At 42.8% G+C, this 24,623-nt stretch overlaps 1 protein-coding gene and 1 long non-coding RNA gene across 6 annotated transcripts in view; one reads left to right on the top strand and one right to left on the bottom strand.

The window, feature by feature from the left end:
* The window catches only part of LOC131185844 (uncharacterized), a 35,184-nt gene extending 12,124 nt beyond the window's left edge, over positions 1-23,060 (top strand). Inside the window, exon 3 of one of the 2 annotated variants that reach the window (XR_009152236.1) lies at positions 22,480-23,060. This is a non-coding gene — a long non-coding RNA (uncharacterized LOC131185844). Of the gene's footprint in view, positions 1-9,986; positions 11,356-22,479 lie in introns of those variants that run through there. The other variant, XR_009152234.1, reaches the window with a different exon arrangement.
* LIF (LIF interleukin 6 family cytokine) overlaps positions 1-23,600 on the bottom strand; it is a 33,071-nt gene extending 9,471 nt beyond the window's left edge. The window contains exons 1-3 of one of the 4 annotated variants that reach the window (XR_009152233.1): positions 20,200-22,042; positions 17,548-18,293; positions 1,758-1,941 (exon numbers count right to left, since the gene is read on the bottom strand). Coding sequence is in view for 2 of the 4 variants with exons in the window: in XM_058158772.1 (XP_058014755.1) it covers positions 17,850-18,293; positions 20,200-20,547 (792 nt within the window). In the remaining 2 variants the exon portion in view is untranslated. Of the gene's footprint in view, positions 1-1,560; positions 1,942-16,563; positions 18,294-20,199; positions 22,043-23,095 lie in introns of those variants that run through there. The other 3 variants (XR_009152232.1, XM_058158773.1, XM_058158772.1) reach the window with 3 other exon arrangements.
* Positions 23,601-24,623: the final 1,023 nt, after the last annotated feature.

Raw genomic sequence — 24,623 nt, 5'->3', positions numbered from 1 at the left:
ATGGGTGTAGGGTCTCCTGCTTGGACAGGGGGTTGGACTAGATGACCTACAAGATCCCTTACAACTCTGTTAATCTATCTATCTATCTGTCTGTCTGTCTATCTGTCTATTTATATCTATCTATCTATCTATCTATCTATCTATCTATCTATCTATCTGTCTGTCTATCTGTCTATTATTCTCTATATCTATCTATCTATCTATCTATCTATCTATCTATCTATCTATCTATCTATATCTATCTATATCTATCTATCTATCTATCTATCTATCTATCTATCTATCTATCTATCTATCTCTGTCTGTCTATCTGTCTATTTATATCTATCTATCTATCTATCTCTATCTATCTATCTATCTATCTATCTATCTATCTATCTATCTATCTATCTATCTATCTATCTATCTATCTGTCTGTCTGTCTATCTGTCTATTTATCTCTATATCTATCTATCTATCTATCTATCTATCTATCTATCTATCTATCTATCTATCTATCTATCTATCTATCTATCTATCTGTCTGTCTGTCTATCTGTCTATTTATCTATCTATCTATCTATCTATCTATCTATCTATCTATCTATCTATCTATCTATCTATCTATCTCTATCTATATCTATCTATCTATCTATCTATCTATCTATCTATCTATCTATCTATCTATCTATCTATCTATCTCTCTGTCTATCTGTCTATCTGTCTATTTATCTCTATCTCTATATATCTATCTCTCTATCTATCCATCCATCCATCCGTCCGTCCGTCCATCCATCCATCCATCCATCCATCCATCCATCCATCCATCCATCCATCCATCTATCTATCTATCTATCTATCTATCTATCTATCTATCTATCTAGGCAGTTCGAATCCCGAGTGCTGCCGCGTAACAGGGTGAGCTCCCGTGACTTTTCCCAGCTTCTGCCAACCTAGCAGTTCGAAAGCACGTAAAAAATGCAGGTACAAAAATAGGGTCCACCTGTGGTGGGAAGGTAACAGTGTTCCATGCGCCTTTGGCGGTTGAGTCATGCAGGCCACCTGACCACGGAGACGTCTTCGGACTGCGCTGGCTCTTCGGCTTTGAAACAGAGATGAGCACTGCCCCCTAGAGTCAGGAACGACCAGCACGTATGTGCGAGGGGAACCTTTACCTTTATATCTTTCTATCTTTTAATAGCCTACTAATCCAGTTTGTGAGTCAGAAAAGGTGCTACAACAGCAGCTTTGTGGTTGAAGATCTTGGCCAAACTAAAGCAACTGAAGCACAATTGCCATTAAGTCTGAATCGTTGCCCTTACAGATCAGCAGAACTGGTAAAATGCGATGTGTCCTCCAAGGACGTTGGGGGAATGGACCCCCACCGGCTTTCTTGAAGGACTTGAAGACCTCCAAGGTCCCTTCCGACTCTTGTTATTCTACATTCTATCTTCTTAAGGATCCTGATCCTTCAAGCCAACCCTCCCAATTCGAGGCGGGCTGGGCATCCCATTGCAAAATCGTCATCAAAGCTAACATCAGCCAGAGCCTTGGAAAAATTCAAAAGAAGGCATGCAAGAATCAGAAGATGGGAAGAGACTTGGCTCCTAGAATTGCCAAGAGCCGGACACGACTGAATGGATAGCATCCTCATCGCCCCATTGGGAAACAGCTCATGACAAAATATGGGAAATTCCCAGCTCCTTAGGCATGATGCAAAAGCACTGCTAAAACCGGTATGACATCATCCAATCCCACGGCCCGAAGGATCTCACTCACCTGCCCCAGGTACTGCTGGAATTCACTTTCCCTCTGACAAGAATCTCAGATGAAGTCATGGGAAAGGAAGGGGGAGGGAGTAGCAATTCCTGACCCGCCGAGTCACCATGTGGCTGAAGACACAAAATCGGAATAAAAGACTTCATTAAAGTATCTGCTCTTTCAAAGTCTTTTACATTATGATCTGCAGGGAAGAAATAATTGCACATATCAATTTGACTGCCTGCCTGGGTTTATTATTTTGAGGTGCCCATATTCTTTTGGATGGTAGACCAGAAAGCTAGGCTTAAGATACAGAAAGATCTTATTTATTTATTTATTTATTTGTCAACAAGTATAAGGAAACAAGTAACAGTATAGACATAGACATAACATAACATAACATAACATAACATAACATAACATAATAACAGCAGAGTTGGAAGGGACCTTGGAGGTCTTCTAGTCCAACCCCCTGCCCAGGCAGGAAACCCTACACCATTTCAGACAAATGGCTCTCCAACATTTTCTTAAAAATTTCCAGTGTTGAAGCATTCACAACTTCTGCAGGCAAGTTGTTCCACTGATTAACTGTTCTAACTGTCAGGAAATTTCTCCTTAGTTCTAAGTTGCTCCTCTCCTTGTTTAGTTTCCACCCATTGCTTCTTGTCCTGCCTTCAGGTGCTTTGGAGAATAGCTTGACTCCCTCTTCTTTGTGGCAGCCCCTGAGATATTGGAAGACTGCTATCATGTCTCCCCTAGTCCTTCTTTTCATTAAACTAGACATACCCAGTTCCTGCAACCATTCTGGACATGGACACATAAAAAAAAAATTGGGACAAAAAAGAGATATAAATAGACAAAGCATAGCCTCCAGGATGCGAGGCCTCTGTAGATATTTTCACAGCCCTCTTTTTGACTCATGCAGTATACGGGTCCTCAGTGGAAGGCAGGTTGGTAGCCATTGTTTTTTCTGCAGTTCTAATGATCCTCTGAAGTCTGTGTCTGTCTTGTTGGGTTGCAGAACCGAACCAGACAGTTATAGAGGTGCAAATGACAGACTCAATCATTCCTCTGTAGAACTGGATCAGCAGCTCCTTGGGCAGTTTGAGCTTACTGAGTTGGCGCAGAAAGAACATTCTTTGTTGTCCTTTTTTGATGATGTTTTTGATGTTAGCTGTCCATTTTAGATCTTGCGATATGATAGAACCTAAAAGTTTAAAGGTTTCTACTGTTGATACTGTGTTGTCTAGTATTGTGAGAGGTGGAAATATGGAAGGGTTTCTCCTAAAGTCCACCGCCATTTCTACGGTTTTCTAAGTGAGGATATAATCAGGGTATAAAAGAAGGGTGTTTTTAAGAAATCCCTATCTTTCATCTCAGATAGGCTGGTATATATGAGATTAAAGTTGTTGTTTTCTGTCTTTGCATCTGTTAAGCAGATTGTATCTGTGTTGAGTTTCCGCACGCGGCTGAAAAGTGCGCTTGAGCAGTGACTTCTGCGTGGCGTCGGATGACTATTTGAATTCACCGGGGGGAAAAAGAAAAAGGAAATACAAAAGGCTTTTGGGTTGTGAGGTTCAACACAGAGAGAGAGAGAGAGAGATGTGAGCCATCCGCTGAGACATGTGACACCAAAATAAGAGAAGCTATTTCAACCTCCCCATTGGATGGGAGAACTATGCGCCAGATTCTACCCGTCGGAATGTCATTAAAATTCTCCGCTCCTTCACTCACCAGCTTCGGAAAGCAGGCAGGAAAATCCCTTTTGCCGAACGCTAATGGTCCATGAAAGCAGGTGCCACAGATGCGACAATTCCCATCTTGGCAACACGGCCAATTCTATAAGGATCCTTGGGTAGAATTGTTCTCCGCTCCCCTCTCTAAATTCCCAAAGGATTCAGGCCTCTTTTGTTTGTGGTTTTTTGTGGGTTTTTTTTTGCTCTTAGACGACCGAGACAATGGCATGTCCCTAAGCATGGTTAAGTTTCACTACAGGGTGTGTAATCTCTACTCCCCCATGAACTGTAACTGCTAATGGCCATGCAAGGTTTTATTATGGAGGTATTTATTAGTCATAGTGAAAACAAAAAGGAAGGAAGGCAGGAAGGCAGGAAGGCAGGAAGGCAGGAAGGAAGGAAGGAAGGAAGGAAGGAAGGAAGGAAGGAAGGAAGGAAGGAAGGAAGGAAGGAGGAGGGATAGGAGAGAAAGAGAAAGAAAGAAAGAAAGAAAGAAAGAAAGAAAGAAAGAAAGAAAGGAAGGAAGGAAGAGGAAGGAAGGAAGGAAGGAAGGAAGGAAGGAAGGAAGGAAGGAAGGAGGGAGGGAGGGAGGAAAGGAGGGAGGAGAGAAAGAAAGGAAGAATGAAAGGAAGGAAGGAAAGAAAGGAGGAAGAAAAGAGGAGAGAAAGAAAGAATGAAAGGAAGGAAGGAGGGAGGGATAGGAGAGAGAGTGAGAAAGAATGAAAGGAAGGAAGGAAAGAAAGAAAGGAGGAAAGAAAGAAAGGAGGAGGGATTGGAGAGAAAAAAGAAAGAAAGAAAGAAAGAAAGAAAGAAGAACGGAGGGAGGGAGGGATAGGAGAGAAAGAAAGAGAAAGAAAGAAAGAAAGAAAGAAAGAAAGAAAGAAGAACGGAGGGAGGGAGGGAGGGAGGAGGATTGGAGAGAAAGAAAGAAAGAGAAAGAAAGAAAGAAAGAAAGAAAGAAGAACGGAGGAGGAGGATAGGAAAGAAAGAAAGGAAGAATGAAAGGAAGGAAAGAAAGGAAGGAAGGAAGAAAAAGAAAGAAAGAAAGAAAGAAAGAAGAAGAACGGAGGAGGAGGAGGAGGATAGGAGAGAGAAAGAGAAAGAAAGAAAGAAAGAAAGAAGAAGAAAGAAAGGAGGAGGAGGGAGGGATTGAGAGAAAGAAAGAAAGAGAAGAAAGAAAGAAAGAAAGAAAGAAAGAAAGAAGAACGGAGGGAGGAGGAGGGAGGAGGAGGATTGGAGAGAAAGAAAGAAAGAGAAAGAAAGAAAGAAAGAAAGAAAGAAGAACGGAGGGAGGGAGGATAGGAAAGAAAGAAAGGAAGAATGAAAGGAAGGAAAGAAAGGAAGGAAGGAAGAAAAAGAAAGAAAGAAAGAAAGAAAGAAGAACGGAGGAGGAGGAGGGAGGATAGGAGAGAAAGAAAGAGAAAGAAAGAAAGAAAGAAAGAAAGAAGAACGGAGGAGGAGGGAGGGATTGAGAGAAAGAAAGAGAAAGAAAGAAAGAAAGAAAGAAAGAAAGAAAGAAAGAAAGAAAGAAAGAAAGAAGAACGGAGGGAGGGAGGGATAGGAGAGAAAGAAAGGAAGAATGAAAGGAAGGAAAGAAAGGAAGGAAGGAAGAAAAAGAAAGAAAGAAAGAAAGGAGGGATAGGAAAGAAAGAGAAAGAAAAACCAAAGGAAGGAAGGAGGGATAGGAGAGAAAGAAAGGAAGAATGAAAGGAAGGAAAGGAAGGAAGGAAGGAAGAAAAAAGAAAGAAAGAAAGGAGGGATAGGAAAGAAAGAGAAAGAAAAACCAAAGGAAGGAAGGAGGGATAGGAGAGAAAGAATGGAAGGAAGGAAGGAAAGAAAGAAAGAAAGAAAGAAAGAAAGAAAGAAAGAAAGAAAGAAAGAAAGAAAGAAAGAAAGAGAAAAATGCTTCTCTATCTATAAAGAAATTCTCAAGTGCATTGACCTCATTGAACAAGTCCAAGCAAGCCAAAATACTGGAGAATTTCTCTACAGCCCATCCTCGATCGATCGATTGATTTGAATCCAGCCTTTTATTATTATTACTTTTTATAAATAACTGAAGGCGGCGAACATACCTAATGCTCCTTCTTCCTCCTCCTCCTCCTATTCTCTCCACCCACAACAACCCTGTGAGGTGGGCCGGGCTGCGACCGCCCCAAATGCAGCCGACGTCCTGTGCTTAAGGCAGTTACTAGAACTCACCGTCTCCTGGCGCTTGGCCCAAATCTGCCCAGTGAGCTATTGTGCCTGAGATGGTGGTGGTGGGGGGGGGGGACTAAAAACGCAGAGCCTCCTAAAGGAAAAAAAAAAGAAAAGCCATCTTTGAACCCACGGCTTCTAAAACCAAAAAAATAAAATAAAAAATGGTTCTTCGTCTCTTTGATCCGTAGGAGATTCCGGCTTTCGGTCTTGCGACTGGGCGAGTGACGCAAATCTCCGATGCCATGGGAGACAGACAGTGGGTGACACAAGGCCAGCTCTTATTCCCACCAGGGACTCTATCTAAACCCAGCCATCAATGGGGCATTTGTGAACCCAGCCCCTTTTCCAGGCAGCCCAAAGGACAAAAAAAAAACACAAAACCCCATCATCAGTCATTTTGCATCATTGGAAGGTCAAGACGCAACCTCGACCCTCGTGATGTCTCCGTTCCTCGAGCCCAGAAAAAAAAACAACCCAGAGAAAGCTTTTCTGACCAGGCATGTTTTCATGGCGAGAAGAAGGGATTTGAACCCCCCCCCACAACCTCCCCCCCCGCACCCTTGAGATCTGGAGATGATCAAACAGGATCTGAGCTCATCCACTTGCCCTTGGAGAATTTGGCAAGAATCCGGCCGAAGCTAGGTCTGGCTGAGGGTTTCATAACTTTGCTCCCACATCACAGCTGCCTCCCAGGGGAGCTGATGGGGTGTATGTGTGTGTGTGTATGTGTGTGTGTTACAGGGGGGGTGAGTTCCCACAAAAATCTAGGGTGGTCCGAACCTGGCCAAGAGGTTGGATTTTGGATTGCGCTTCAGAGTTTGTGACGGTTGTTTTGGCTTCGCCCGCTGAGCGTTTGCTGTCTGCACGTATTCTCCAGGGCGATAAAATATCTGCAGAATGGGGAGGATTTCTTTTGTCGGCTTCCTCCTCGCTGTCTGACTCTTTGGAAAATGCAGGCATACCAATTGCAGGCTATTTTTGTTTGGAGCGGTTTCTATTTATAGCTCGGAGGGCTGCTTTGTACGGCCTTGCATTTCTGCATGCAAAATGAGGCCAAAAGTTCTGAGGTTCCGTGCATTCGCGCAACGCCAGGAAGCTCTTCCGCAGATGTCCTCGGCGGACATCTAAAGCTGGCATCCCAAGGCTAACATCCAAGGCAGTTTCTCTCTCTTGGCAACTTTTAAGACCTCAACTCCCAAAATTCCTCAGCAGGCTTGCTTTAAAATAGGTGGACTTCAACTCCCAGAATTCGCCACCCAGCATGCTCTAAGATGGGTGGACCTCATGATCCAGAATTCCCCAGCTGGCATGGTTTAAGATAGGTGGACTTCATCTCCCAGAAGTCCCCCAGGCAGCATGCATTAAGATAGCTAGACGTCAACTCCCAGAATTCTGCGCTTTAAGATTGGTGGACTTCAACTCCCAGAATTCTCTGCCTTAAGATGGGTGGACCTCAACTCTCAGAATTCCAGAGCTGGCATGCTTTAAGATAAGTGGACTTCAACTCCCAGAATTCTCCACCCAGCATGCTATAAATTCTCCACCCAGCATGCTATAAGATGGGTGGACCTCATCATCCAGAATTCCCCAGCCGGCATGGTTTAAGATAGGTGGTCTTCAACTCCCAGAATTCTCCACCCAGCATGCTATAAGATGGGTGGACCTCAACTCCCAGAATTCCCCAACCGGCATGGTTTAAGATAGGTGGTCTTCAACTTCCAGAAGTCCCCCAGGCAGCATGCATTAAGATAGCTAGACGTCAACTCCCAGAATTCTGCGCTTTAAGATCAGTGGACTTCAACTCCCAGAATTCTCTGCCTTAAGATGGGTGGACCTCAATTCTCAGAATTCCAGAGCTGGCATGCTTTAAGATAAGTGGACTTCAACTCCCAGAATTCTACGCTTTAAAATGGTTGAACCTCAACTCCCAGAATTTCCCAGCCAGCATGGTTTAAGATAGGTGGACTTCATCTCCCAGAAGTCCCCCAGGCAGCATGCATTAAGATAGCTAGACGTCAACTCCCAGAATTCTGCGCTTTAAGATCGGTGGACTTCCTCCCAGAATTCTCCACTTTAAGATGGCTGGACCTCAACTCCCAGAAGTCCCCCAGCCAGTATGTTTTAAAATGTGTGGACTTCAACTCCCAGAATTCCTCAGCCAGCCATGAATTCTGGGAATTGAAACCCACGCATCTTAAAATGCCCAAGGTTAAGAAATGCTGATCTAGGCTTATCAGCTCCCCACCCCGCCCAAAAAAAATATTCCAGTACATCACTTGGCTGAGCTCTAATCTTTCTGATGCTTTTGCTGTAACTCACTTTATTTCTTTTTTAATCATCCATAGCTAGGGTCGTTGTGTTTACAAATTTTATTTTTAGCGTTCAGTAAAAAACAACAACAACACAACCCCCCTAAGGTGCTTATCTCAAAGTCAGCGCAATTCTATTTCTCTTGAAATATTTTATTTCATTTATTTTTTTTAAAGATATGGCGGCCACTCCCTTTAGTGTGGTTGTGGGGAGCTTATCAAAGATTGACGTAAAAAATAAAACCTGCCTAAAAAAAACCCCGGCCAAGCATTCTTTAAAACCGAACTCATCAAAACAAAAAACACCACCCAACCATCTTGATGGGTTTTTTTTTAGAACAAGACATCTTTTTAAGATATGCAGATCTATATTTGAAACTCAGGTATCACTGCATTACGGTGACCTTCAAGGCAAAAGTGCAGGCGAGTTTGAGACTGAACATCTAAAGATTTATTTATTTTTATTTATTTATTTGTCAAACACAACAGTATATATATTTATTTATTTTATTTATTTATTTTTTCGTATTTTTATACCGCCCTATCTCCCTAGGGACTCAGGGCGGTTCACAGCCAGATAAAATATACATATAAATACAAAATAAAACATCCATTAAAAAACTTATTACATATGGCCAAATAATTAAAAATAGCAATACACATAATAAAATCCCCATTAAAACCAATTCAAATTTAAAAATCTAGTCCAGTCCTGCGCAGATAAATAGATGTGTCTTAAGCTCGCGGCGAAAGGTTCGAAGGTCAGGAAGTTGGCGGAGTCCTGGGGGAAGTATATATAAGTATAAGCATGAAATAACCATACAAATTGGATACAATCAAAGGGGACATTAGGACAGGAACGGTAGGCACGCTGGTGCTCTTATGCACACCCGTTACAGACCTCTTAGGATTGGGGTGAGGTCAATAGTAGACAGTTTTTGATTAAAGCTTTGGGGATTTTGGGAAGAGACCACAGAGTCAGGTAGTGCATTCCAGGTATTAACAACTCTGTTACTGAAGTCATATTTTCTACAATCAAGATTGGAGCGGTTCACATTAAGTTTAAATCTATAGTGTGCTCGTGTATTGTTGTTTTAGGAATGGTCACTAGAGGCCATGTAGAGATAGTGGGTTGAAGAAATAGAAGCCAAGTTACTCACCTGGTTCTTACCACAACTTCAACCCATACTGAATTTAGAATCATAGAATCATAGGGCTGAAAGGGATGTTGGAGGTGTTCTAGTCTGACCCCCTGCCCCAGGCAGGAGACCTTATACCCGTGATGATGAACCTATAGCATGAGCCAGCTGATTCTGGGGCCTTCTGGCCCCACCAGAAATAGGGAAACAGGCTGTTTCCTGCCGCCGAAGGGCCTCGGAGGATGGTGGGGAAGGCCAGTTTTCTCACCTAGGTCCAGAGCCTTTCTATGAGTCTGGGGAGGGGGAAAAGCAGCCTCCCCCCCCCACGCGAAATGGCCCTTTTGCTAACATTGTTGCCGTTGGCCAACAATGCCTCCACAAAACCTGAAAGTGAATTCTTTTGCTTTTTTGCAAGCTGCAACCAAACTTTGCAGCAGCACCAGTGCTAATACGAGACAAAAATCTAAACTCACTTTCCCCACCCCCCCCAGCCCCATAAAAAGTCTCGAAAACGCTGCAGCTGAGGGGAGAAAAAAAAAGGAAAGCAGTCAAAGTTACATGCAAAGGATAACAGCTTACATTGGAGGAGGTTGCAGTTTTGAAGCCTTCGGGAAAGGCGATGTAGCTGTCACGGAACGAATAAAAGGAGATTAATGTGTTTCGAAAAGAATATTGGGCAATGTATACTTAATTGTTACCTCTTTTAATTGTATATATCCTGTATTTTATTCTGGCTGTACACCGCCCTGAGTCCTTCGGGAGAAGGGCGGTATAAAAATCTAATAAAATAAAATAAAATAAATAAATAATTTAAAAAACGAGTTAAGAGACCAATTCCGGGTTTTTTGGTTTTTTTTACAGCTACAAAATAAAAAGAGCAGGTCAGAACACGGCCGCAATAAAACTACCAGGATCTTTAGCAATCGGCATGTTTTGAGACCCACTGAAAGCAAAGGTTGTGTGGAAAGTCCAGCTGCCCTTTTCTTGGAAGACGCATCCTCGCACTGCACTGCCACCAATTTCCTGTTAAAAGCTAAAGACAGGAAATCGTAAGCAAGAAAGCAGAATGTATTGATATCCGTCTGAAAGTCTGATGACCTCAAAGAGATATATCACTTCCCTCCCCAGTTGACTGCTAAGGCAGGTTACTATAAATCCCAGCTGAATTCAGCTCCTATCACCATCTTTGTTTCCTTGCTGGTGGTGGTGTTAGTTGTGAAGTTGTGTCCGACCCATCGCGACCCCATGGACCACGTTCCTCCAGGCCTTCCTGTCTTCTACTATCCTCTGGAGTCCATTGAAGCTCACGCCGACTGCTTCAGTGACTCCATCCAGCCACCTCCTTCTCCGCCGTCCCTTCTTCTTTTGCCCTCCATCGTTCCCAGCATTCAGCTCTTCTCCAGGGAGTCCTTCCTTCTCCTTAGGTGGCCAAAGTATTTGAGTTTCCTCTTCAGGATCTGGCCTTCTAAAGAGCAGTCAGGGTTGATCTCCTCTAGGATTGACCGGTTGCATCGCCTTGCAGTCCAAGGAACTCGCAGGAGTCTTCTCCAGCACCAGAGTTCAAAGGCCTCAATTCTTTGGCGCTTCCTTATGGTCCAACTTTCACAGCCATACCTTGCAACTGGGAAAACCGTAGCCTTGACTGTACTCACGTTGGTATGGTGTACAAGACCTCATTATGCTAATTTTCAAAAAAAATAAAAACAAGACAGAAATGGAGGGGCTTCTTTGCCCCTTTCCTAAATGCAGGGGAACCCACAGAGTGCAGTCAAAAAAATGGTGGCCACAACAAGGGATCAAAGTTCCGTTCCATAAAATGGCCAAGAAAACTACATGAATATGCGCGTGGGATCCCTTAGAAAATAGCCCAGTGTTTTTCAAACTTGGAAAGTTTAAATTGTGTAGACTTCAAGTCCCAGAATTCCCCAGCCAGCATGCTTTAAGGCAAGTGGACTTCAAGTCCCAGAATTCCCCAGCCAGCATGCTTTAAGACAGGTGGAGTGGGGAGGGAATGGGGATTTTGCAGTATCCTTCCCCTGGTGTGGGGTAGGAATGGAAATTTTGCAATATCCTTTCCCTGGAGTGGGGTGGGAATGGGGATTTTGCAATATCCTTCCCTTGCTATGCCCACCAAGCCACCCCCACCAAGCCACACCACGCCCACCAAGCCACGCCCACAGAACCGGTCATAAAAAAAAATTGGATTTCTCCACTGCTCCTGCACCAACCTGCAAAACCAAAATGGGGTACGGGGTGACGTGCGCGCAAGCACGGGGGGGGCGCTCACATTGCATTTTGGGGTTCGGGCACATGGGCATGCATTAGCGTGCGCACATGCACACTTTGGGCTCTCAGCACTGGAAAGGGTTAACGGTCCCTGTTCTAGAATAGAATAGAATAGAATAGAATAGAATTTTTATTGGCCAAGTGTGATTGGACACACAAGGAATTTGTTTTGGTGCATATGCTCTCAATGTACATAAAAGAAATAGAATAGAATAGAATAGAATAGAATAGAATAGAATAGAATAGAATAGAATAGAATAGAATTCTTTATTGGCCAAGTGTGATTGGACACACAAGAAATTTGTTTTGGTGTACATAAAAAGAAAAGATACCTTCATCAAAGGTACAACATTTACAACACAAATGATGGTCATAGGTTGCAATTTAACCCTTAATGATAGCAACAAAAAGTTACAGTCATGCAGTCATAAGTGGAAAGAGATTGGTGATGAAAATGATGAGAAGATGAATAGTAGTGTAGATTTAGTAAATAGTTCGACAGTGTTGAGGGAATTATTTGTTTAGCAGAGTGATGGCCTTCGGGGAAAAAACTGTTCTTGTGTCTAGTTGTTCTGTTGTGCAGTGCTCTATAGCGTCGTTTTGAGGGTAGGAGTTGAAACAGTTTATGTCCAGGATGCGAGGGATCTGTAAATATTTTCACGGCCCTCTTCTTGATTTGTGCAGTATACAGGTCCTCAATGGAAGGCAGGTTGGTAGCAATTATTTTTTCTGCAGTTCTAATTATCCTCTGAAGTCTGTGTCTTTCTTGTTGGGTTGCAGAACCAAACCAGACAGTTATAGAGGTGCAAATGACAGACTCAATAATTCCTCTGTAGAACTGAATCAGCAGCTCCTTGGGCAGTTTGAGCTTTCTGAGTTGGCGCAGAAAGAACAGTCTTCGTTGTCCTTTTTTGATGATGTTTTTGATGTTAAGAAAGGAAGGTCAATCTGGTTGCATATTGTTCCCAAGGAAACTGCGTAGACACCCCGTTCCCAGGAGTCAACTCACGTGGGTCTTCCTATCTGGTCTTTTTTCTAAAAGGAAGCAGATTAGTTCAGTAAGTGAGCTTGGTCTGGCATACGAACGTAGCCAATGGGAAGGAATTTTCCGGGAGCTGATAAGGACATGAAGAATCCAGCTGGACCCAGGCCAAAGCGCTTGGTAGCACAACATCTGCTTTCCCATAGTGGAACTCCAAACGCAACGCTTGGGGAAATCCTGCGAGGAATGACCCAGTCTCTGCACCCCGATCAGCAGGCTATGGTGTCCTCCGTCCCTTCTTGGCGGCTTCATCTATTTTAAGGTGACCAACTTTTTTTTTACAATGAGAAGGAGGACACAAATAAATTGAAGAAGAAGAAGAAAAATATCGTAAAGAAAAGAAGCGTTTTATTCATTGCAACAACAATACAGAATACACTATAATACGATAAATTATCAGCAAAGCTGGCTGAGGAACTCTGGGAGTTGAAGTCCACAAGTCTTAAAAGAGCCAAGTTTGCAGACCCCCTGGTTCACCGCAGCCAACTTGCCATGGCCCACTCAACATGGCCATCTCTCTGTGGCCAACTCACAGTGAGACAAGGCGGCGTGACCAACTTGCCACAGGCCAATTTGCCACAGGAAAGTCCAAGCGGGATAGAACTCATTGCGATAACCGTTATCTGCTACTGCTTCTTCTTGGCAGTATTTCCACGGAGAAAAATGGAAATTATCTGGAAGAAACAGATAACAATTATCCCACGTGGAATTTTCTGTGTCCTGTAGCAAGTTGGCCACATCGAGATGGCCGCGCTCAGAGGTGGCATTCAGCCGGTTCGGAGCGGTTCGGGTAAACCGGTTGTGGCGACCTGCGGGTGGGCGGTCCCCTGCCCCCTCCCCGCCTGGGCGCAATCCTGTCCTACATCGCTGTGTTTTTGATGTCGCACGCATGTGCGGAGAGCGCATGCGAGCGAATTGCCATGTTTTGTGATGTGCAGACGGCGTGGGTTCACATTTCCGGTGCTGGGCAAACCGGTAGCTACAATATATGAAGTCCACCTCTGGCTGCGTTGAGTTGGCCGTAGAAAAATAGCCGTGATGAGATAGCTGCGGCGAATTGTCCCATTCCGGAATAGCTACATCAATCCCACCAAACCATCAATGTTTGACCTGGAGAATCTCAAACAGTGGCTGAACAGGGAGTGCGAAGGCATCCCTTCGAACTGGGATTCCTGCCAGAGAGCATGTGACTTTCTGGCTTCTTTCCTCTTGCAAGCTGGTTTTGGCGGTGACATCGCTGGCTAACTTTAGAGTTTATGTACAGTGTGAAACTGGGAAGTTGCTGATTTCCAGATAGTGAACTGAAAGAGCCTTTCTTGACATCCTGTTGAGCCTCTTCCAATTCTTGCTTAATGTTTTTGTAAGTAAGTAAGAAAGTAAGAAAGAAAGAAAGAAAGAAAGAAAGAAGGAAGGAAGGAAGGAAGGAAGGAAGGAAAGAAAGAAAGAAAGAAAGAAAGAAAGAAAGAAAGAAAGAAAGAAAGAAAGAAAGTTAATTTTTCTTCTTAAAAACTTCCAGCGTTGGAGCATTCACAACTTCTGGAGGCAAGTTGATTAATTGTTCTAACTGTCAGGAAATTTCTCCTTAGTTCTAAGTTGCTTCTCTCCTTCATTAGTTTCCACCCATTGCTTCTTATCCTGCCTTCAGGTGCTTTGGAGAATAGCTTGACTCCCTCTTCTTTGGGGCAGCCCCTCCAATACTGGAAAACACTGTTATCATGTCTCCCCTAGTCCTTCTTTTCATTAAACTAGACATCCCCGGTTCCAGCAACTGTTCTTCATATGTTTTAGCTTTCGGCCCCCTAATCCTCTTGGTTGCTCTTCTCTGCACTCTTTCTAGAGTCTCCACATCCTTTTTACATCGTGGCGACCAAAACTGGATGCAATATTCCAAGTGTGGCCTTACCAAGGCATTGTAAAGTGATATTAACCTTTCACTTGATCTTGATTCTATCCCTCTGTTTATGCAGCCTAGAACTGTGTTGGCTTTTTTGGCAGCTGCAGCACACGGCTGGCTCGTATTTAAAATTGTCCATTAGGACTGCGTGTTACACCAATAACAATCACCCTGTTTAACCACTGTCCCAATTGAGATTATAAATTGAGATGATCATGTATAAGTAATTTTGATTTCCGGATCTGTGTAGCAACCATTTGAAATTACGAAACATTGAAAAAGTAACTTTACATTCAGAGTTCAACTTGGTAAAAAAACATAAAATACATCTAAATACTATCCCAGACATCGAGAAGTAGCTAAGACTTAGAAATCATTACAAGATTCTTTTTTATTATTTTAAATACCATTTATTTTATAAAATGCATATAAAATCCAAAGTATAAAAATATAAAACATTTCTGCCATCGAAGCATCCGTAATTTTTCACACAGTCACATAAAACCTTGTGAGAGCTAGCACCAAACAGATCGTTGCTTGGCGCCTCTTTCAGTCAAAACTGAAAATCCCGTTGCCTTGGCCCAAATAAATATATTATTATTATTATATTAATTAATAATTATTAATTATTATTATCATCATTAACATCATCAAGAACAACAAACAACAGTCTAAGTATATTCTAGTGCGGAAGCTCCCAAGAAACATAAATCCCAAAGTTTGGACAGTACGCAAAATACATTCCATTCAAATTCTAAGGCACAATCATGATGCTTAAAGTTTAGGAAGTTGGTTGAAGATCTCTGCCCATTGTTCCCCTTGTGCTAGAGAGTTTCTTTCTTCCTCTATACCTTCCTCATCTCCCTGTCATCGCCAAAATGCCAAAGATGGGATATTTGGGGTGGGGTTTCCTCCGTTCTTACAGCCGTCTCTTTCCAAAGTTAGGAAGTTCTGACCTTGTCAACCATCCATCTCAAAGGCTGGTAAAGAGAGAAGGTTAAAGAAGCGGAGAAACAGGACAACTAAACCTCCTAGCCTTTAAAAAGGATTCGGACCAGGAGTCTACGCCAAGCAACGGGAGATAAACTTTTTTTTTTTTTAATGAAGTCTTCAAAGGATTAAAGGTATGCTGCAGAACCTGGATGGCTCAACACAACCAAGGTGCCGCCTTTGAAAGACCTATGCAAATATTTATCTCTTTGTACCCTGTTCCCCCCAAAAATAAAGCCCAACCAGAAAATAAGTCCTAGCATGATTTTTCGGGATGCCCGTAATATAAGCCCTACCCCTTCCCCAAAAATAAGCCCCAGTTAAGATTGTCAGCCAGATAGATGCATTTAGTACCGTATTTCCCCCAAAATAAGACCTAACTGGATAATAAGCTCTTTTGGAGCAAAAATTAATATAAGACTTGGTCTTATTTTCGGGGAAACACGGTATTTATTTTTAAAAGTAGTCTTTTGTCATTCGTCAGGGATATCCCGAGAAGGTCGCGGGAGGTAACATTTCAAGCAAACTAAAATTCTCAGTAGCGAGGGATCCCAGATAGCTCTGTGTGTGTCCCCACCGCCTGATTAACCATGTCAGTTACGAATCCAGGGGCTGCATTCATAGAACATACTAAAAGCACAGTTGGGTTTCAATTTTGGCTAGTTTTGGTTGTTTCCAGTGGCCCACCGTGCAGTGAGCTTTTAGTTTCACTCTTAGGTCTTGTGCAAAGCTAGAAAAACAGGGGAATTTAATTTGGTCATCGTGCAGGCCAAATGTGGTTTGTGAATGCATCCAATCTATAGATGAGAAGATGCTTAAGTACACACCCAACCAATTTGCTGGCCTACATAAAAGTGAATTGGGTGGAACGGAATCAATGCATTCATTTTGTTCGGCATCCACCCGTTTGCTTGGAAAATATATATATATATATATATACATTTTTCCATTACAGTTTTGTTCTGCGTCCATTTTTCTTTTGCATTGGGGCTAGGATTAGAATTAGGGTTAGCTGGGCTTATTGTATTCTTCAAAATTTGGAATTATTGCACCTTTTCTCTCCATCTCTCTCTCTTTCTCTCTCTCTCAATTTTAGTGCACATTTAGGCATCGTTTAAAACAAAATTCTTTACATAAAAATTGGCAGGAAAAAGTGGCGAAATACTGAAAGACAAAAACCCTCTTTGAACTGGAGAGAAATCTTGGAATATTGCTTTTTAAAAAAAAAAAAAAAAGATAATAAATAATAGTGGAACATTCAAAGCATTTTAGATCGTTTCCACAACAGTCCTGTGAGGTAGATTGGCACTGTTATTTATCATACAAGATTGTGTGGTTGGGAAAGAGAGAACCAAGAAAGCACTTAAATCGGTTGGAAACCGATATAAATTAGCAATCTGACCCTCAGGAAGGATTTTGAACCCTAAATAGTTCAAAAAATTTGTGTCGCCCAACACTGAAAAAAATAAACTTTTTAAAGGGACAGATTCCGGCAGCCAAAAGGCTAGGTTTTCATACTAGCCAGAAGTAAACTATACATGTGGTTGTGTGTTTATGTGCTGCGCATATGGACACACACATACACACACACACACACACACACACACAATATCTCCAATATAGCACAATAAAATAATAACATTAGATATTATCATAAAAATACATCCAATAAACTATTATTAAACTATTATTAAATTAAACTAGACATCGACTCAAAAAAAAAAAAGGAATATTCAAATTTCAAAAATGCCTGAGGCTTTGGGAAAAGATTTTTAGCCCTGCAAAAAAGGGCTACGAAATTATTCCTGCGGTGAGCAGAAAAATGTTAATTCCCATCCTTTCATCCCATCCTTTGTTTATACATTTATATTAAGTAAATATTCTTGACTTCCATTGTCCTTTAAATATTTGTTAAGGTGCTGGACTCTCTGGCTCTTTTCAAGGGAATTTTAAAAAAAAATAGGAAAGCAGACAGAGAAGTTGATATTTTTTGTGTGTAACACAACCCTGAGATGCAAATAAATACTCTGGTATTTCCACCTCAAAACTGGGTGGGGGAAAAAAAATATTTCAAGATAAGCCTAGAGGTTGAAATTACAGAAGAAGCCCTCCGTATCCAGCAAGATTTCTTCCTCGCTGTACGAAAAGAGGAGATGGGAAAGGAGGTCCAGAAAAAAAGAGAAAGAGATAAGATAAGATAAGTCAGCAACCTGTGGCTCTGGAGCCGCATGTGGCCCTTTCATCCCTCTGCTGCGGCTCCCTGTTACTGGTTGGCTCCACAATTGATAGGGCTCTCGGTTAGGACAGGTAGAGGAGGAAGGATGTTGCGCTAGGAGGAGAGATTATGATGGGGGAACCGGACCTCCGGTCGGCTCCAGAATTGAATGGGGGATTCCGGTTAGGACTTTTGTGGCTCTTTGAGTGTGTAAGGTTGCCGACCCCTGAGATAGGAGGTGATAGGAGAGAGAAGGAGGAGGAGGAGGAGGACCAGGCCAGGATGCGCAGCTTAGAATCACGTCTGCTTGTGACGACAATGTCCCAAAGCTTGCGCAGCGTGGCCGATGACTTTTGTGTATTTCCGGAGTATCTGGCAACCTTTTTGTTTTTTCTCAAAGCTGTCGGCACTGGAATGGTTGCCATAGGTCACGTCCACGTGGTTCACTTTGTATTTGGAGCAGAGCAGGCAGGTGAGATTGGACAGGAGGCCCGCGGTATTGTTGGTGGTATTTCTGAGCCGCCGTAGCAAGTCTTCTTTGGACTCAGGGTTGTTGTCGAGGTTTTCTTGGTCTTTGGTGATATTGTCCAAGGAGGCGTTGAAAAAGGCAAAGATCTGGTAGAGGTTGATCACCCGCTCCTTGTCGCTGAGAGAGCTGACGAAAGGAGGAAACTCCTGGTCGGGCTCACAAAACTCATCCAACTTCTTCTTCTCAGTGAAAGGGTGTCCTTGGGTTCTGAGCTGCTTCGGAGAAACAAGAGAACCAAATTTAGGGGCGTTAAAAAAAAAACCCATGGTTTATGTTATACTTTAGATTATGTTTGTTAGTTGCTATACCCTGTATTCTGTTCTGGGAAGTCTCGGGGGGGGGGGGGAAGAGGGAAGATTATAAATTGATTGATTGTCATTGTACAGGAATAATGGTAGAATTAAATAAGTTGGAATGGAGTAAAGTCGGGGCTGCTCGGTAACCACTCCGGAAGGGAAAGGGTAAGGAAAGAGGAGTGAAGAAGGAAGAAAGTAGGTAGGCAGGTAGGTAGGAGAGAAGGGAAGGGGAAGAAAGGATAGGAGGAGGAGAAGGAGGGGAAGATAGAGGGTTAGAAAGGATGGAAGTGAGAAGTGGGAAGGAGGAGAGGAAGTAGGAAAGTGAGGAGGAGGATGGTGGGGAAAGTAGAAGAAGGATGAGAAGGGTAGAAAGGATTAAGGAAGGGAGTGGCGACCGAGCAGGCCCGATTGAGCATAATTTGAGTATAGGATCGATTGTTGGATAAGTGATTGTACTATACAGTGGTCAAATTGTGGGAATTATTATGGAAAATAAAAAAAAAATTAATACAAAAAACAACAACAACCCAACTAGCAACCATCACCATCCCTTACAGAAGACAAAGCAAAAGAGCCTTCCACTTGGGAACGCAATCTTTTATGCCAGGAGTGTCCAATCCTGGCCACTTTAAGACCTGTGGACTTCAACTCCCAGAATTCCCCAGTCAGCATGGTCTTAAAATGGCCAACGTTGGACAACCCCGCCTCTCCCCACCACATTGACGGCCATGTTTGGAAAGTGAAACATGTTGAGAGCGTTCAACATCCACATGCTACTTTCACACACCCAGAGATGGGGTTTCAGGAGGTTCTGACCAGTTCTGGAGAACCGGTAGTACAAATTCTGACTGGCCCCCACCCCCCGTCTATTCTCTCCCTCCCGAGTCCCAGCTGATTGGGAGAAAGGGGGATTTTGCAGCAACCTGCCCCTGGATTGGGGTGGGAATGGGGATTTTACAGTATCCTTCCCCTGCCACGCCCACCAAGCCACACCCACAGAACCGGTAGTAAAAAAATTTGAAACCCACCACTGCACACACTCCATCGAAAGAAAAGCAGTGACTCCCAATTCGTTTTGTTGCAGTAGAATAAGGTAATAACATACAACCTCAATTTTTTACTTTTACATAAGAATAGAATAGAATAGAATAGAATAGAATAGAATAGAATAGAATAATAAGTAGAACAGAATAGAATAGAATAATAACTAGAGTAGAATAGAATAGAATAGAATAGAATAGAATAGAATAGATTAGAATAGAATAGAATAGAATAGAATAGAATAGAATAGAATAGAATAGAATAGAATAGAATAGAATAGAATAGAATAGAATAGAATAGAATAACAGAGTTAGAAGGGACCTTGGAGGTCTTCTAGTCCAACCCCCTGGTTAGGCAGGAAACCCTGCACCACTTCAGACAAATGGTTAACCAACATCTTCTTAAAGACTTCCAGTGTTGGAGCCTTTACAACTTCTGGAGGCAAGTTGTTCCACCGGTTAATTGTTCTCACTGTCAGGAAATTTCTTATAATAATTACTAGCCGTTTCTATAACAACTAACTTATCCGGTCAGCGAAACCCAAAAAACCAAACTTTCATTTTTTCCCCACCTCCAGTATAAAGTCCAGAAGTGGTTTCCAAGTACAATGATACCTCGGTACTCATCCTTAATGGGTTCCAGGAGGCACGATGAGTACCAAAAACAATGAGTAACAAATAACCTTTTCCACGAGGATTACTATAGTGAGTCACAAGGCATTCCGCTGACCGTCCTAAGTCAAGATCTACCTGTAGTTAGGATAGCAACGGGGACCACTTACATAATGCTCAAATAACGCTGGAGCTGAGACGTTCAGATGGGACACCAGGCACCGGACTTGATCAAAGACTGGATGCTTGCAAGGCCGAACGTTGTGACACAAGGAATTGTTGCCGTTTTGTTGCAAAGGTTTTCCAGATGAGAATTTGCAGTGTGCGATCAGCAGCACGGAGACAACTCCTGGTTGGGAAAACAAAAACAGTGGCGGTGAATTTGATGCTGAGACTCTAGAAAGAGTGCAGAGAAGAGCAACAAAGATGATTAAGGGACCAGAGGCTAAAACATATGAAGAACAGTTGCAGGAACTGGGTAGGTCTAGTTTAATGAAAAGAAGGACCAGGGAAGACATGACAGCAGTGTTCCAATATCTCAGGGGCTGCCCCAAAGAAGAGGGAGTCAAGCTATTCTCCAAAGCACCTGAGGGCAGAACAAGAAGCAATGGGTGGAAACTAACCAAGGAGAGAAGCAACCTAGAACTAAGGAGAAATTTCCTGACAGTTACAACAATTAATCAGTGGAACGACTTGCCTCCAGAAGTTGTGAATGCTCCAACACTGGGAAGTTTTAAGAAAATGTTGGTTAACCATTTGTCTGAAATGGTGTAGGGTTTCCTGCCTGGGCAGGGGGTTGGACTAGAAGACCTCCAAGGTCCCTTCCAACTCTGTTATTCTATTCTATTCTATTCTATTCTATTCTATTCTATTCTATTCTGAACCAAGACAAATTCCTTGTGTGTCCAATCACACTTGGCCAATAAAAAATTCCTATTCTATTCTATTCTATTCTATTCTATTCTATTCTATTCTATTCTATTCTATTCTATTCTATTCTATTCTATTCTAATTGATTAGCAGTTACCGGATCAATTGTTCTCACTGTCAGGGAATTTCTCCTTAATTCTAGATTGGATTTCCCTCTGACATGTTTCCACCCGTTACTTCTCGTCTGCCCTCTGGTGCTTTGAAGAGCAAGTCAATCCCTTCTTCTCGGCACCAGTCCCTCGATTTGGCTCAAACATAGAACACAGAATCGAGCCTAGAATAATAGAGCTATTTGAATAAAAAATCTTTGTTTTGATTCTAATGACAGACCAACAGAGTTGGAAGGGACCTTGGAGGTCTTCTAGTCCAACCCCCCCTGCCATCCCTGTTCCAGCAGGAGAGACCCTATATCCCATTCCAGACAAATAGTTATCCTGTCTCTTCTTAAAAGCTGCCAGTGATGGAGCACCGACAACTTCTGGAGGCGAGCCGTTCTACTCAGACCTGCTGTTCAAATTTTGTGTCGGAAACAGCCCAGTAAGCATCGCATCGCCGATTTCATGCATCCGATCGATTTGTCAACACCAACAACAACAACAGCAACAACAGCAAAATCGAAGAGGGGATTTAATCAGTTTGCCCTGGAAAGACACACACACACAAACACACACTCCACTCCTTAACTGACGCTTAGCACAACTCTAGCCTCCAGCGACCCAGGGAGACGTTGAAGCAAAACAGAGATGGAAAAAATCCAGGAGGAGGAGGAGGTGTCCAAAAAAAAAAAACCCGAGCAAGATTTCTGGAGGACGGAAGAGAAGAGAAAAGAGGCCCCAGCAAGGAATTTTTAAACGATAATAATAATAATTTAAAAAAAGTAACAGGAAATCTAGCTGAATCTTCAGCTTGGGCATGTCCACGGAGAAAGATATCGTAATTGCGCAAGACCCAGGGAATTCTGACACTCGGAGTTGTGATCTCAGAAGAAAGACTGGGAGAAAGGTTGCGCGGTGATGAAACCCACGAGCTGGAAACAGCAATCCAGCAAGCGTTACATCACACAGCCGAGTGCGGTTGTTTTGCTAAGGCTGCAAATACAGGAAGGGGGAATGCAAAGCCGATAGGGCTGGGCGGTTTAATTTGGGTGTTAAGGCAAAAAAATCGAGGGAGGGCGGGGAGCCCTTCTTGAACCCACAGCCTGCGGAAAGCAGGTTTTTGAACGTTGAGCTCTGCAGTACAGCCCTTGCTTGGTTCAGAAAGACCAGCCGACATTGTGCTAAAAGCGCATATAGACCTGTTCTGTAAAAATAGATATCAAGGTATGCTCATTCAAATAAAGATGACTTCTTTCATAGCATCTAAAACACCCCCCCTTTTTTAAAAAATAACCCGGTAATCCCTTAATTCCAGGTAGAATCAGGAGCGGAGCGTTTACTGGCCGGCTGCCCTTCCTGATGCCTACACGGAGTTCACAGCACATATTTTTTCTCTCTGCGCCTTTTCTTTCACCTCTTTCACAGCATCGTGGGTCGCAAAATAAGCACGCCTACCGATCTAATTGACAAATAAATAACGATCGCCGAATTGGAATGGAACTAAGAGGTCATCCAGTCCAACCCCCTGCACTGGGTGACGAGCCAGCTCTGTCAACAGCTTCCAGCGAAAGGGAAGGAAGCCGGGACCTATCCCGCTGCTCTTAGTAGCAAGCAGTTCCTCTGTCTTTGCATCCTTGAAGTTTCATCCCGTCGATGCGTCCTGGGCTCGAGAGGATGTGAGGCCTGTCCCAAGGCCACCCAACCTAAAGGTAAAGACTTGAACTCACAACCTTTCGGTTTCTAACTTGACGCCTTTACATCAAACCGGCCCTCACCGCATCCTTACTCCCCCCACCTTTTTTTTTGGAAAAGCAACACTTGGTTAAGAAAAGCAGCCCTTTGAACGGTGAACCAGGTATTTTTCAGCCAATCAGGAATAAACCCAAAAAAGAAAATCTATATTAAAACAAAACAAAACACCTTTTTTTGATGAAATGTCCACATTTAGCAAAACCAGGCTTGTTATCCCTCATCCAGAGATAAGCAAAAAGAACTGGATTCATCATCATCATTATTATTATTACTATTATTATTTTTTTACCTGCCACGAGGATTCTCATTGAAAATTGCATCCTAGAGTGACGTCAGAGAAAACAGCAGCTCGCAGAAGAGTTCATTCATAAAAGTGATGCCTAGAAAGGAACATCGTGACTGGTTATATACCGAATGAGACAGGGGAGGGAAGCTGAGATCATTAATTACTTGGGGGGGGGAATTTTTTCTCCACACACCCCCCCTTTGCATTTTTTAAAATACTCAAAAGCACACCACTCTTTAGTCAAGAAAATCAGCTTCATGCTTACATCACAGATGACTCAGCATAGGGGGAAAAAAAGCCCCCCCACACATAGAGAAACACACACACACACACAAACTTCAACAATCATTTCACAACCCGAAAGTGGTAAAAATAAGGGGTGACAGATCGCCCCCTGCTGGCTTTGCATGGTTATTATTATCATTATTATCATTATTATTATTGTTTAGGCCGTAAGAATACTAATTTCCTTGCAATAAAAACGACGGAGAAGACGGAATACAAGGACCCATCGGGAGGTTTAGAGCTGCTGCTCCGCCTTGAAAGTGCTGGCCTACAATTTTTTCCCCCCAATCAGAATAGAGTGAAAAGGGACCTTGGAGGTCTTCTAGTCCAACCCCCCCCACCTACCCCCCCCCCCCGCCGGTTACGATTTCAGACAAATGGTTCGGACATTTGTGGGAGCTTCATGACTTGAGGCTTTCAAGAAAAGACTGGACTGCCATTTGTCAGAAATGGTGTAGGGTCTCCTGCTTGAGCCGGGGGCGGGGGTTGGGCTAGATGACCTATAAGGTCCCTTCCCACTCTGTTAATCTGTTAATCTGTCTCTTCTGGAGAGCACCCAAAAACTTCTGGAGGCAAGTCGTTCCACTGGTTAATTATTCTCACTTTTTTGGTAGATATTCTTGACTTTCTGGAAGAGTTTCAAAGAGACCTTGAAAATGATTTGAAACAAAGGATCTTTTTTTAAATAATAATAATAATAATAATAATAATAATAATAATAATAATAATAATAATAATAATAATAATAATAATAATAATAACGACAGCTGAGGAGCTGATATGAAGGTTTGAGATGGAGGGTCCAGACAATCATCAATGGAAGAGAATCCTATCCGGTCCCCTATTTAGATGCAAAGACAGTAGTTATGAAAAGAATATTCTATGCCAGTGTCTCTAAACTCCAACAATTTTAAGAGGTGTGAATGACAATTCCCCAGCCGGCATGATTTAAGAATGTAGATTTCAGTTCCCAGAATTCCCCAGCCAAAATTCTGGGAGTTAAAAGTCCAGACACACTTCTAAAGAAACCTGACCTTTTTAAGTAGCCCTTAAGTTGGATGTTGTCTTGGACAACAGTGAGATAAATTACCACTTTTGAAGTAAGGGGTCCACTCAAAAGAACCCTGGTTGGCTATTTTCTTTTAGGTAACAGCTCTTACCTTTCTTGAACAAAAGGTTAGCCAGGTTGGTGCTAAGAATTCATATCTCTCTCTTTCCCTCCCCCCTCTCTTTCTCTCTCTCCCTC

Source organism: Ahaetulla prasina, chromosome 15 (genome assembly GCF_028640845.1).
Source record: "Ahaetulla prasina isolate Xishuangbanna chromosome 15, ASM2864084v1, whole genome shotgun sequence".
NCBI lineage: Eukaryota > Metazoa > Chordata > Lepidosauria > Squamata > Colubridae > Ahaetulla > Ahaetulla prasina.
Note: the sequence above shows the minus strand (reverse complement) of the source record. Positions and strands in the feature narration are given on the sequence as shown.